Below are 13,357 nucleotides of genomic sequence, written 5' to 3' on the forward strand. Positions count from 1 at the left end.
TTCTGCATTTGGCATCATTGCATGTGTTGCGTGAGTCTGAAGAGGATTGTATAGACTGGTATCAGACATAAGGGCTAATATCAGACTTAAGGACTTGATCTAGACTGCGTTAGGATGTTTTTTTAATATACAATTACTCTTTGATATGAATTTCTCTCTTACATATATATGAGTATCAATAAATTTGTTTTTCTAATATGCCCAGACTAACACACCTTTCCTTCAGGAAACCCAGACTCCATTCTCAGCCTCAGGTGTAGCCAGAACCTCGATGGAAGGCTGTGTGTTATGATCCTGAACATATTTCAGCGGAACCTCCAGACTCAGACATACTAGAAAGAAGGACCTGGTGATCTACTTCCAAAATCAGCCATTGACAATTTTACGGACTTCAGGGGTTGGACCCTCCAGCAGTAGGTGGGTGGGAGGGTGGCCCCAAGGGATACTGAGACCTTAAACAGGGAGAAGAGAAGAACCCGACAGAAGGAATAACTTGGCAAGGCTTTGTGTGTTTTTGTTTACATTTATCCCCTTTCTCTTCTTCCTCACTCAGAAAATTCAAATCCATGACTTTTTAGAACAAACATGGGTGTTACCTTTATTACATTGACATGAAATTATGCAACTACCACAGACCACCCCTTGTCAACTTGACAGTTTTACACAACTCTTTAGCCATACATAATTTTAAAATAAAACAACATTAAAATAATATATGCACCTAACAGGATAAAACTAAAGGCATGTAACTTAAAATGTGTCAGCCTCATTTAAATATAATATTCCATAAAAGTGATATAAATACAAGCACATAAAAGTATTTTGAATGACATGGAAAGAAACTCCCAAATCTGTGACAGGGGTACTTCTGAGAATGGAATAGGTAGGGGAAATAGGGCCTAAGGTGGGGGAAAAGAAAATCTCATTTTTATCTGAAATATTAGGAGACCTTTAAAAGTTGTTGACCAAATGTTAGCGAAGGTACAATCTGGATGACTGGTACCCACCTGGGGACTTTGTTAAAGAATTCTACATATCTTTCTGCTTTTATTGTTGTTTTAGGTCCTTGACAAAGAAAAATCAATCTTTATAGTTCCAAGTTGATCCTGAATTGTAACCTGCTTTGTCCTTAATAAACCACCTAACTGTGAAAAGGGGGGCGGGGGAGAAGAAAGAAATGAAAAGAAAAGAAAAAAAAAGATCCTACATAAGAGTGTAGGATCTTCAAGCGGAAGGGCCGTTTTCATAGAACATGCTTTCAAAGTGCTTTAGAATGACAATCTAGGAATATAGTCAAATCATAGGGCATGAGACAATCTCGGCCACCTATATAAAATGAAAAGCAGATGTTGTGTTGTGTTTAAATTTTACACAGTAATTTGCATCTCATTTGCAGTAGACGTTATCCTTGACCTCCGGGTAAGATGACATTTGCTTTTGCTATAGTATACTCCCAACTAGAAAATCACCCTGCATCTTCTTTCAAAATAATGTTTGCAGAGTCGTTGAGACCACCTTGATCAAGACTGCAATGATGTAGCCCAGTTTCTGTTGCTAAACTCTGACCCCTTCGCACACAAGCTTCAGTCTTTCGTTGCAATGGGACCAGGTCAAGACTTCTTGTAGGGATTTTCCTGGGGATGACTTTTTAAAAAATTTTAAATTGTATTGGGGGATCTTACATATATCCATACATATATCCATTGTGTCAAGCATATCTGTACATATGTTGCCATCATGTTTTTCAAAACATTTTCTTTCTACTTGAGCCCTTGTTATCGGCTCCTCATTTTTTCCTCCTTCTTCCACCCTCCCTTCCCTGATGAACCCTTGATACTTTATAATTTTTTTTCATGTCTTACACTGACGACGGTCTCCCTTCACCCACTTGTCTGTTGTCCGTCCCCCTGGGAGGGGCCCATATGTCAATCATTGTGATCGGTTCCCTCTTACTCCTCCCACCTCACTTCCCTTACCCTCCTAGTATCGCTACTCCCATTATTGGTCCTGAGGGGTTTATCTGTCCTGGATTCCCTGTGTTGCAAGCCCTTATCTGTACCAGTGTACATGCTCTAGTCTAGCCAGATTTGTAAGGTAGAATTGGGGTCATGATAGTGGTGGGGGGTGGGAAAGACTTATTCTAAGCCCTGTGATCCATTTCAACAGCCTGACTATGGGAAAGAATCAGTAGCTTAAGTCCTCTCAAGGAACTGAGAACCTCTCATTGAACTTGACATAATTTGGCCACAAGACTCAGCTACCCAGTCTCCTTTCTTCTTTCAGTCATCAAAAGACCCAGGAAAAGACCTCTCTTTCTTGGAAATTTTAGCTCCTGGCTCATAGTCACTGCTTTCTGTCACAATTCAGAGTGATTTCAATGTATGTCCATATGGGTGATTTCGTAACACAGCTTGGTTCTTTACCCTCTGCTGTCTGCAGAGCATATCCCTCCTCTTACCACAGTCATTATCCCACCTCCACCACAATCTGTGTTGTCACCCTCTTCAATCCGTGTAGCCTCACTCATTCTACTCAACTTGGATTCAGTGGTTCATCCATATGGTCACTCCTTCACCTCCATCCTCAGTTGTCTTGTGCCCCTCTCACTCATAGTCCTCCCTCGGCCAACCCCTGCCGCCGCCACCCCCCCACTCCCCCTCCTCCTGCTCTGCAGTCTCCCCCAGAAAGCCTAGTATTGCTGAAGAAAAGTCACAACCAGGCATTTTAATTTTAATTTGGCTAGCTCAAATGGGCTCTCCATGTTCCTGATTTTCCTGCCACATTTTCCTAACCCACTCACACATCCACTCTCTGAGGTGGCCGTTGTACACCAGAGCCGCCGTGACGGAGTAGTTACCTGTTCCACATGGTCAGACTGGGCTTTCTACTCACGTAGATAGTTGCAGTCTCAGAAACCCACAAGGACTCGCTGTGAGTCAGCATTGACTCCGTGGTAGTGAGTTTGGTTTTTGGCTTTCTCTCTGCTTGAACTTGCCTGTCCAGACTTGCTGCTGGTGGCATTGTTTCCTATTTCACTAAGAAAATAGATGTATCAGGAGGGAAATAGCACACTTCTTGCCACTTCATCTGCTAACCTACCTGTACCCGCCTCTCCTCTCTCCCTAGGTCGGCTTCCCCTTGCCTGCTCAGGACCTCACCACTGAAGTCTTCCTCTCTTTCACTTAGGCTGTTTTGCTGTCGCTATAGAATCCCATCTATCAGCATACACCCACCCCCTACCCCCCACCCCCACCCCCCGAGGTTCCTAGATCGTACCTGTTTACGGGAATAGAAAGCCCAGTGTTTCTCCTGTGGAGCTGCTGGCAGTCTGGAACTGTCAACCATGAGGCCTGTACCCCAACACATGACCACTGCACCACTAGGGTTCCTCACGTTAATCTGTTTCTTTAAAAAGCAAAATCTTCCTTTGACCTGATATTGAGGAGCCTGTGGGAAGTATCATATGAGGCTCTCTGCTCCTGGACAGATTTACAGAAACCTATAAGGGAAGTTCTACTCGGTCATGAGTCAGATTTGACTCAATGGCAGTGTTTTTTGTTTGTTTTGTGGTTTTGACCTTATATGTCTCTTCAGCTATCGTTATATTACTTGGTTCACTTTTACAGCAAAACTCATAGAAAGATTTGTTTTTATGCCTTTTCTCCTCTTCCCATCATCTTATTTTCTCTTGCTCCTTCCTCTGGTGCCACCAGAGCAGCTCTTGTCAAGGCCACCTATCACCTGGTTGCAGGACCAACCTCTGTGTGGCAAAATCCAATAGCTGCTAAATTCTAGATTTTGGTCCTCATCTCCCTTCCTCAGCATCAGCCATCGACCAGTTGGAGTCCTTGCTCCCTGACAGGCTTTTCCCTGGGCTGCTAGCTTCCGCATTTTTTGGGGTGCCTCCTACTTGCTGATTGAGTACCTCTTGCTGGGTCACCTGAGCTCCCACACGGATGACTTTGGAAATCCCAAGGTCCTCAGACTGCTTCTCCTTTTTATCTGCACTCACCCTGTGGGCGATCCCCGCCCCCGCCCCCCGTGGGTGTCTTAATGGTCTCATAGCATTAAATTATCAATTTATCTACACATTTACACAAGAGGGCTGAAAAAAGAATAACAATTTATAAATTATCAAGGGGGAGGGAGGGGGGAAAATGAAGGGCTCAAGTAGAAAGAAATTGCTTTGAAAATGACGATGGCAACAAATGTACAAATGTGTTTGACACAATGGATGGATGGATAGCTTGTGATAAGAGCTGTATGAGCCCCCAATAAAATTGATTTTTGTTTAAATGAAAAAAATCCAAGAGGGCTTCAAAAAGCTCATGGAAAAATTCTATTCATCTTTCAATTCAAAATTTCCACGAGCTTTTTGAAGCCTCCTTGTATAAATAAGTCTTTATCCATCAAGAAAAATCCAAATTAAATTACTTTAGTGTAATTTGTTTTCTTAGAAAGTTTTCAGTGGTTCTCAAGAGAACATTTTTATATTTACGTTTATAAATGTAACAAATATCACATTTTGATATTTGTTATGCAATCAGTCGAGGTTGCATGAAAACAAACAAAACAAAAAACAAGGAACTTCTACAATAGATATCACAGAATTTTAGAAAATGAAATGGCATTCTAGGCAATTAGCTTCTTAGGCTGTAGCTTTGGCGCGTATAATATTCACATAATTAAGATAACAACTAACAAACAAACAGAAACACTCACTGCCATCAAGTTGACTCAACTCAGTGGCCCTACAAATGGGGTAGAGCTGCCCCTGTGGGTTTCCAAGACCGTAATTCTTTACAGGAGTAGAAAACCTCATTCTTCACACACACACCCCCAGCAGCTAGTGGGTTCAAACTGCTAGCCTTGTGCTTAGCAACCCAACACGTAACTCACTAAGCCATGAGGGCTCCTCTTCCTTAAGATAAGTGCCCATAAATTACTCTGCTATCCTGGCAAAGCCAGGGACCACTGCATTACAGTTTCTACCACCAGGTGTGTATATGTGTTTGACTCAAACACAGATAGCATTGAAATCTTTTACCTTACTGTAGAAACAAAAATCCATGGCACCAAACGTCATTAACACAGGAAGCACTATTAAAGTATCTATTGATTTTTGAGTCTGAGGTAGTTAATTAAGATGAATATAAACTAACCATCATTTTATTTGAATTTTCTAAAGCAACTGGCCTTTGCCAGATGAAAGTTTTTATAAAATGAAACTTTTACACTATCCGGTGGGGACTTTATTTAGTTGAAAGAGTGAAACAAAAATGATCAGTTTTTGTAGTCATTTTTCCTGTCTGCCCCAGGAACAAGGAGAGAAGAATTACTTGGGGGAAACTGGTGAAGAAACTTATATGAGAAAGTGAACGTTTATCTTTTTAATTATTAGCACATGGTATATGGAGACCCTCTGGCACATAAAGTTTTTACGTAGATAACAAACTAGAAACTCAGTGACTTTGAGAGGAGGGTACATTGGAATCGGCACTCAATTTAATTGGTACAGCTAGTTGATCTGGAGTATTGAGGACCAACATGAATGATCTGCAAATTAGCTACACACTTGCCAAATAATCACATCATTTTAAATCTCATAGAGCCATTTTATGGAGTCTCTGAGTGGTGCAAACATTCAAGCTGTCAACTGCTAGCTGGACAGTGGGTAGTTGGAGCCCACCTAAAAGTGCTGAAGAGGACAGGCCAGGTGATGTGCTTCCAGGTGTCACCGTTCTGAAAACCACCCCGGAAGAGGTCTGCTCTGCACATATGGAATTGCCATCATTTGGATTCAAACTCAATGGCAACTAGAAGCAACATCAGAAATATTCTATACTTATATTAGGGAAAATGTCATAAGAAATGAAATACAACTTTCCTCTAGTTCCTAAATGTTTCCTCCTCGCTCCCACTACTATGACTCGAATTCGACCTTGCAAGTCTGGCTAGACCAGAGGATGTACACTGGTACAGATAGGAACTGAAAATACAGGGAATCCAGGGCGGATGAGCCCTACAGGACCAGTGTTGTGAGTGGCGAAACAGGGAGGGTAGAGGGAGAATGGGTAGGAAAGAGGGAACCGATTACAAGGAACTATATGTGACCTCCTCCCTGGGGGACGGACAACAGAAAAGTGGGTGAAGGGAGACGTCAGACAGGGCAAGATATGACAAAATACCAATTTATAAACTATCAAGGGCTCATGAGGGAGGGGGGAGCGGGGAGGGAGGGGAAAAATGAGGACCTAATGCCAGGGGTTTAAGTGGAGAGAAAATGTTTTGAGAATGATGAGGACAATGAATGTACAAATGTGCTTTACACAATTGATGTGTGTATGGATTGTGATAAGAGTTGTATGAGCCCCTAATAAAATGATTTTTTTAAAAAAGTAAATGTTTCCTAAGCAAAGAAATATATAAATATATGTGAAGTTTCCATTGAGAGCTGGGGGTTTTCATAAGCAATGCCTTGTCAGTTAATAAGACCGATTCAATGTTTTGTAGCTCTATTATGATAAAAATGTTTCAGGTCTGCCTTTGCTTTTAAGTAATTTCTGCCGTTTACAATGTGGTGTCACCCGTATAGACACACACATGCATCCACTTCCATACGTGCACACACCCACACTCCCAGGACTTGAGAAGGATAGAGAAACAAGGTGTATTAATCTAGGTAGAATAGAGAAACAAATCCAAGGACACTCATGTGTGTAAGAGAGAACTTTATATCAAAGAGCAATTGTATATTAAGAAAATGTCCCAGCCCAGTCCAGAACAAGTCCATACATTCATTGAGATTAGCCCATAAGTCTGATTCTAGTCAATAATTCCCTCTTCAGACTCATGCAGCTCATGCAATGATGCAGAATGCAGGAAGATCACAGGCTGTGGGTGAAAAGTCTTGTGGATCCAATGCTGGAAGCATCGCAATGCTGTTGCGGGTCTCTACGTGCTCCTCCAGCTCATTGAGCGTGGCTCCTCATAGGAAGGTGAAGCAGGTCTTGCAAGTCTCCACGTGGCTTGACCACAGGAAGACAGAGAGTTAGTTCCCAGAATCCTCATGAGAAGGCCACGCCCACAAAGAGCCGTCATCCGCCTGTGGCCTGATTGACAGGCTGGATTCCACCCCTACACTTTTTAATCAAGTTGACATGAAATTATGTAACTACCACATGGGGATAGCCTCAAAACATAGTTTGTTTTCGTTTTTTAAAGCAGAGATCAAAAGTCCATTAAATTTATGTGCTTTTTAGTTATTATACAATATAGAGAATATGATCCTCGGAAAGATTGTCCCCCTGAAACAGTGAGGGCTTCTGATGAACAGGTGCACAAAAAAGCTCTTTTAGAAGTACAATACTGTTTGTTGTGAACAGACTCTTAGGGAGAGTGAGAGGTGGTAGAACATATCCAAAGAGGATACATATTTACCCTTTATTACAACTGCAATGTGAGGAGCTTTTCCGGATTCGGGGGAGGCCCTCTTAAATCAGTGCTGCGCTCAAAGCCTCAGACTTTTGTTTTCTGACAGTTCTCCGACTGACCCTTTTCTTGGCAGGTTCCTGAAGGGAAGGTGGTTGTCCTCAATTTCCGATTCATAGACCTGGAGAGTGACAACTTATGCCGCTATGACTTTGTGGATGTGTATAATGGGCACACCAACGGCCAGCGCATCGGGCGCTTCTGTGGCACATTCCGACCTGGAGCGCTTGTGTCCAGTGGCAACAAGATGATGGTGCAGATGATTTCTGATGCTAACACAGCTGGAAACGGCTTCATGGCCATGTTCTCGGCCTCTGAACCAAACGAAAGAGGTACTGTTCCTACACAAGATAGCAGCAGTGATAAAAACCCACTGCCAGTGAGTTGATTTCGACCCATAGCAACCCCTTAGGACAAGGTTAGAGCTGCCCCTGTGAGTAGTTCTATACGGGAGTACAGAGTGTCCTTAGTAGCCCCAATGTAAAAGCGGTTTACCACCAGAGCTCCTAGCAAATAATAGTAGCTCCTATTTAGAGAGTACCTAACTATGTCTCACGCACTATCTGGACACTCTCTATTTACTTCTTTAATTTTTCAAAAGCAAGAGCTAATGAACACCACCAAACCATCAAGAAAGCATTTTTAAAACCTTTTTTTTAGCCAATATACCTTGTTGTAAAAATTCAACATAGCCATTCATGGAGTGGAAATGTGTTGCTTTCACTCTCCACCATCCCATTCTAGCTCCTTCTCCAGGAGGAGCCGTGGCAGGTGCTTTCTGTAGCACTCTGTGCACTTATGAAGCACGCGAGATAAAACACCCATATTGTTTCATAATTGGATCTTTTCCTACTCAGTACTTTTATCTGGGGATATCCACAGCACATATGAGCTGTGTTCGAAGCAAGCAAATTAAAATGGTTTGGAGAAGTCAAAAAAGGAAATTCATTTGTTTGATCCAAGGGCTGGCTTATAGCAAGCGCTCTCTAAACCAGTGATGCCCAAATTGAGCTATGCTGCCCCCTAGGGGCACTGGAATGATCCAGCGGAACTGCAAAAACAAACACCTATACTTTCCCCTGGATTATGGGCTAGCTTACAAAAGATTTTAATTGCCAGGGGGCTTTTTTTTTTTTTAGTAATTTTTTTTCCTGAAAAGGGGATAATAGACAAAACAAGAGTTTGGGAAACTTCTGTAGCCAGTCTCTAATATGTGCTCAAAGTAGCTTAGCATTTATAGTGTAGAACATGTGTGTTGATTTATAATCGACTATACACTCACTTATATGACCAAGTTTACTGGGTGCGTCATGAATAAGGCACTGAGGTTGGGGGTGGAGATGACATGTAAAGCTAATTTGGAGTGAACCCTAACGTCTAAGAAACTACAATCTAGTGGAGAGAGACAGAGATGTGTAACGAAGTAGAAGAGTCTGTTACCAACATCACTCCAATATGGTGGGCTTTAGGGGCCTAGATTCAGGGAAGGTTCATGGAGAAAGGGTGCTTGAGCTGACCTTACTCCACTGATGGTTGGGAGGCAGTAAGAGAGGGAGAACATTCCAGTCACAGGGAATTTATGATTGATAATCTAGAAGTCTTAAACAGCATTGCTTATTGGAATAACTGTCAATAATAAAAATAACTTCCATTAATTGAAGTTACACATATGTGCTGTGTGTCCCTCAAAGGGGCACTCTTGGATGGGTCGTGCTTCTGGAGAGAAGGGAAGTAGTAAGGAAAGGAGAGGCACCCTGTGGAAATGGAGGTGAAAGAAAAGTGACGCGAGGGGAAATCTAAGCTGTTACAGAAACAAGAAGATTGTTAAGAATTTAGGCACACAAATGCTCTTTCTTTCCTCAAGTTGGCCATTCAGTTAAAAATCTTTAGCAAACTCATAGAAGAGGATGTATTTCAAAAAGAGGACCTATGCAAAACACCTCCGGCTACTAAATCTGTCCATAAAATTCAGATGTACAAGCAGTCTCCAACCAAAGAAATAAACTCATTGCTATCTAGTTCGTGCTGACTTATAGTGATCCCCGTGGGTTTCCAAGACTGTGGCTCTTTACAGGAAGAGAAAGGCCGGTCTTTCTCCCAATGAGCTGCTGGTGGTTTCAGCTGATGACCATGCAGATCGCAGCCCAACATTTAGTCACTACACCAGCAGGGCTCCATCTAAACAAAATTACAGAACCCAAATATTACATTTAAAATGCTTGCCTAGTAACCTCTCCACAAAAAGAAGAACATGTGAAATAACACTATCAACTTAATCCTCCTCAAAAAAGCAGTTAAGAATACAAAAAAATAGCCACCACTGCCCAAGAAAACAAAACAACAAAAGGCCAGACACAAATGAAACAAGATCTGATTGAACATAGGAACAAAAGGGGAGGAGAAAGACAAAGTCAAAGACAAAGAAAGAAAGACTGAATTATGAAGGAAAGGAAGGCTGAGTTATAAGAGATCCAAGAAAGACTAGATGTGAAAAAACATAATGAGGGAGACTAGAGAAAAGCAAGAAGAAAACTAAAAGGAAAAAAGGTAAGCCAAGGAAAAAGGGTCCGGGGGAACGAAGAAAAGAGCTAGCAGGAGGGTGGAGGAGAGTATTAGTCCTGGTTGACTAGAGAAACAAATCCCGAGACACTCATATGTGGGTAAGAGAGAGCTTTGTATCAAAGAGCAATTGTATATTGAGAAAACATCCCAGACCAGCCCGGATCAAGTCCATAAGTCCGATATTAGCCCCGATGTCCAATACTAGTTCATAAAGTCCTCTTCAGACTCACTCAGCCACGTGCCATGATGCCGAAAGCAAGAAGATCACAGGCCAGTGGGTAGAAAGTCTTGTGGACCCAGTGGGGTGGAAGCATCTCAGCACAGGCACAGGTCTCCACGAGGCTCCTCCAGCTCTCTGAGTGTCTCAACAGAAAGGTGCAGCAAAGAGTGAGTGTGGCCTGCCTCCAGGGAGAAAGAAAGTTCCCAGAATCCTCATGAGAAGCCGACGCCCACAAAGAGGCATCATCAGGCTGTGACCTGATTGACAGGCTAGACTCCACTCCTATACTTATTTATGAAGTTGACATGAGATTATGTAACCACAGAAAGAAAGTTTGAAATGGAAGGCAAGCTTTTATGTATAACTTATGTATAACTAGAGCCCCAGAGGAAGAAAACGCGGTCGAAAATAACTGATATTTGAAACTTTGTTCCAAGAAAACTGTCCAGAGATAAATACAAATGAATCTACATCTTGAAAGTGGCCACCAATTACCAGGAAATTTTGACCAGCATCAACTCATAGACATTTCCTAGTGACCAATTAGACACTAAAGTTAACGGAGAAGGGGGGAAAAAAACCAAAACAATCTTTAGGCAAAAAGAAGGAGCCCTGGTGGAACAGGGGTATAGCTGTACGTGCATTCAGATTGCTAAACAAAAGGCTACTCTGTGTGAGAAAAGACGGCGTGGTGATCCGCTCCCATAGAGATCAGCCTAGGAAACCACAGGGCAGTTCTACTCTGTCCCACAGGATCACCGCGGGTCGGAACCGACTGACCGGCACACAGCAACAGGCAAAACAAGGAACTCCCAAACGATCAACGCACTGGGGCAAGTCAATTCTGACTCAGAGCAACCCTATAAGACAGAGTAGAAATGCTCTGGAAGCTTCCCGAGACTGTAAGTCTTTACCGGTGCAGACAGCTTCACCTTTCTCCAGTGGAGTTACAGGTTTTTGAAATGCTGACCTTCTGGTTAGAAGTCTAATGTTTAACCCACTGTGCCACTAGGGCTCCTTAATGATCCATAAGGGCAAAGAAATTAGACTGATATCAAACATCAAAGGCAACACACAAAATAAGGTAATTTGCAATATTTTCAAGAGACTCCAGGTCAAAGCATGAACCACTAGTTTATCCATCACGTAGTGAAGGGTATAGAAAAATAATTGTCTATCTGCATCTAAAAACTCAAGGTGTACTGTGCCGTGCCGGTGACCTTCTTGCCTTCTGTGTACCGAAATGTTTTATTAGAACATAATACTTCTTTTTGTTTAAAGTCAGTGTTTTTGCTAAATTCAAGTAAAGATAAATTTAGAACTTTATTTAAAAGGCTTTCTAAAATTAAGTCAGATAGAGGTCTGAACTACTATGTGTCCAATAGTAACCACAATTAATTTGGGTAGTGGGATTTAGTGTAATTTTCAGTTTCTTTGTGTATATTTGTATTACTGAAACAATTTGAGTATGTTTTGTTTTTACAGACCAAAAATCATTCTTAAGAATGGTTCAAGATTTATACCAGATTCAGTTTTCTGTTTTATAGCATGTTAAGTGTTTGCAGTCTCGGGGACCTACTGGGGCAGTTCTACTGTGTCCTACCAGGTTGCTGTGAGTTTGTATTGACTCAATGGAAGTGAGTTATTTTAAGTTTTCTAGTAATAAATGTTGTCACACCAGCTAATTGAAACTCTTATCTATGTTTGTAAATTTAACCCTGCTAATACATAACCCAGCCTTGAAGTTTCTTAAAATATACGTAGTTTATTGAGGCTACGTGCTTTCAGAATGTGCATGCCCAAATATTTTATCTTTCCTTGTCGAAAAGAAACAAAGAGCTATGGCCCTCAACTCCTTCTCATTTACCTTGATGTGATTTGTCAGGTAAATGAGAACATAGCGATAGTTCATTTACTCATTTGTGTGTGTGTGTGTGTGTGTGTGTGTGTGTGTGGCCAATTTTTTTAAGAGACTGTGTCAGAGCTCTGCCGTCGTCTGTATTCAGTCTAGCATCACTGCTGAGAATCCACACTGACTCACAGCAGCCTCATAGGAAAGAGTAGTCCTGCTGCCTCAGGCTCCTGAGACTGTAAATATTTCCCTCAGAGCAACTGGTAGGTTTGGACCACCCACCTTTTGGTTAAACTTTATTCATTGCTTGAAAACAACCAACCACTTTGCCGCAAGGGCTCCTTCTCTTTAGTATTGTATTCTCCAATACACCAGAGTTTTCATCTCTGTGTGGTTTTTATTCTGTAGCTATTCTAAAACCTGTGTTTTTTATATATTTAATTATTTCAGGGGATCAGTATTGTGGAGGACGACTGGAAAGATCTTCTGGCTCTTTTAAAACTCCCAACTGGCCAGACCGGGATTACCCTGCAGGAGTCACCTGTGTGTGGCACATCATAGCCCCCCAAAATCAGGTGAGATGTCCTCAAACTGGGAAGAACACATGTGCAGAATCCAGCTGCTCCCTGGGGCTTGCAAGACTGTTACCTTTTAGAAGCAAATCACCAGGCCCAACTTCCAAGACACATCTGGGTGGGTTTGAACTGCCCACCTTTTGGCTAGACATCTGAATTCAGGGCTCCTGCTTCAGGGGAATGTGCTGTCTGTCCAAATCCTTATCTCTTTCAGCTTCTGTCATGCAGGCCCCTGGTGATCTCTACATGGTATTCTTTCGCCATTTGTATCTCCTTGCTTCTGGGCCTAATCTACTCTTTGTATCAAAAGCATGTCCAACGCTGATTTGGCACAATTAATATACAAAAGAAAACCCTGTAACCCTGGTGGCATAGTGGTTATGCTGCCAATCACAAGGTCAGCAGTTCAAAACCACCAGCCAGCTCCTTGGGAGAAAGAAGAGGCTTTGTACTCCAATAAAGACTGACAATCTCAGAAACCCACAGGTGCAGTCTGACCCTGTCCTAGAGAGTCAGTATGAGTCAAAGTTGACTTGATGGCAGTGAGTTTGTTTATTTTGTTTTGTTTTTGTATCTCTAAGTAAGATCACACCCCCAAGGACAGGCATTAGGATTTGGAACACATATTCTTAAGGGGAGAGCGTACATGTGTGAACT

General features: G+C 42.1%; 1 protein-coding gene across 1 annotated transcript in view; it reads left to right on the forward strand.

The window, feature by feature from the left end:
* The window catches only part of PCOLCE2 (procollagen C-endopeptidase enhancer 2), a 90,274-nt gene that overhangs the window by 42,894 nt on the left and 34,023 nt on the right, over positions 1 to 13,357 (forward strand). Inside the window, exons 2-3 of the mRNA XM_004712106.2 lie at positions 7,568 to 7,823; positions 12,576 to 12,700. Of these exons, the coding sequence (XP_004712163.1) occupies positions 7,568 to 7,823; positions 12,576 to 12,700 (381 nt within the window). The remainder of the gene's footprint in view (positions 1 to 7,567; positions 7,824 to 12,575; positions 12,701 to 13,357) is intronic.

Source organism: Echinops telfairi, unplaced genomic scaffold (assembly GCF_000313985.2).
Source record: "Echinops telfairi isolate 266 unplaced genomic scaffold, ASM31398v2 ScPeMD7_16;HRSCAF=60, whole genome shotgun sequence".
Classification (NCBI taxonomy): domain Eukaryota; kingdom Metazoa; phylum Chordata; class Mammalia; order Afrosoricida; family Tenrecidae; genus Echinops; species Echinops telfairi.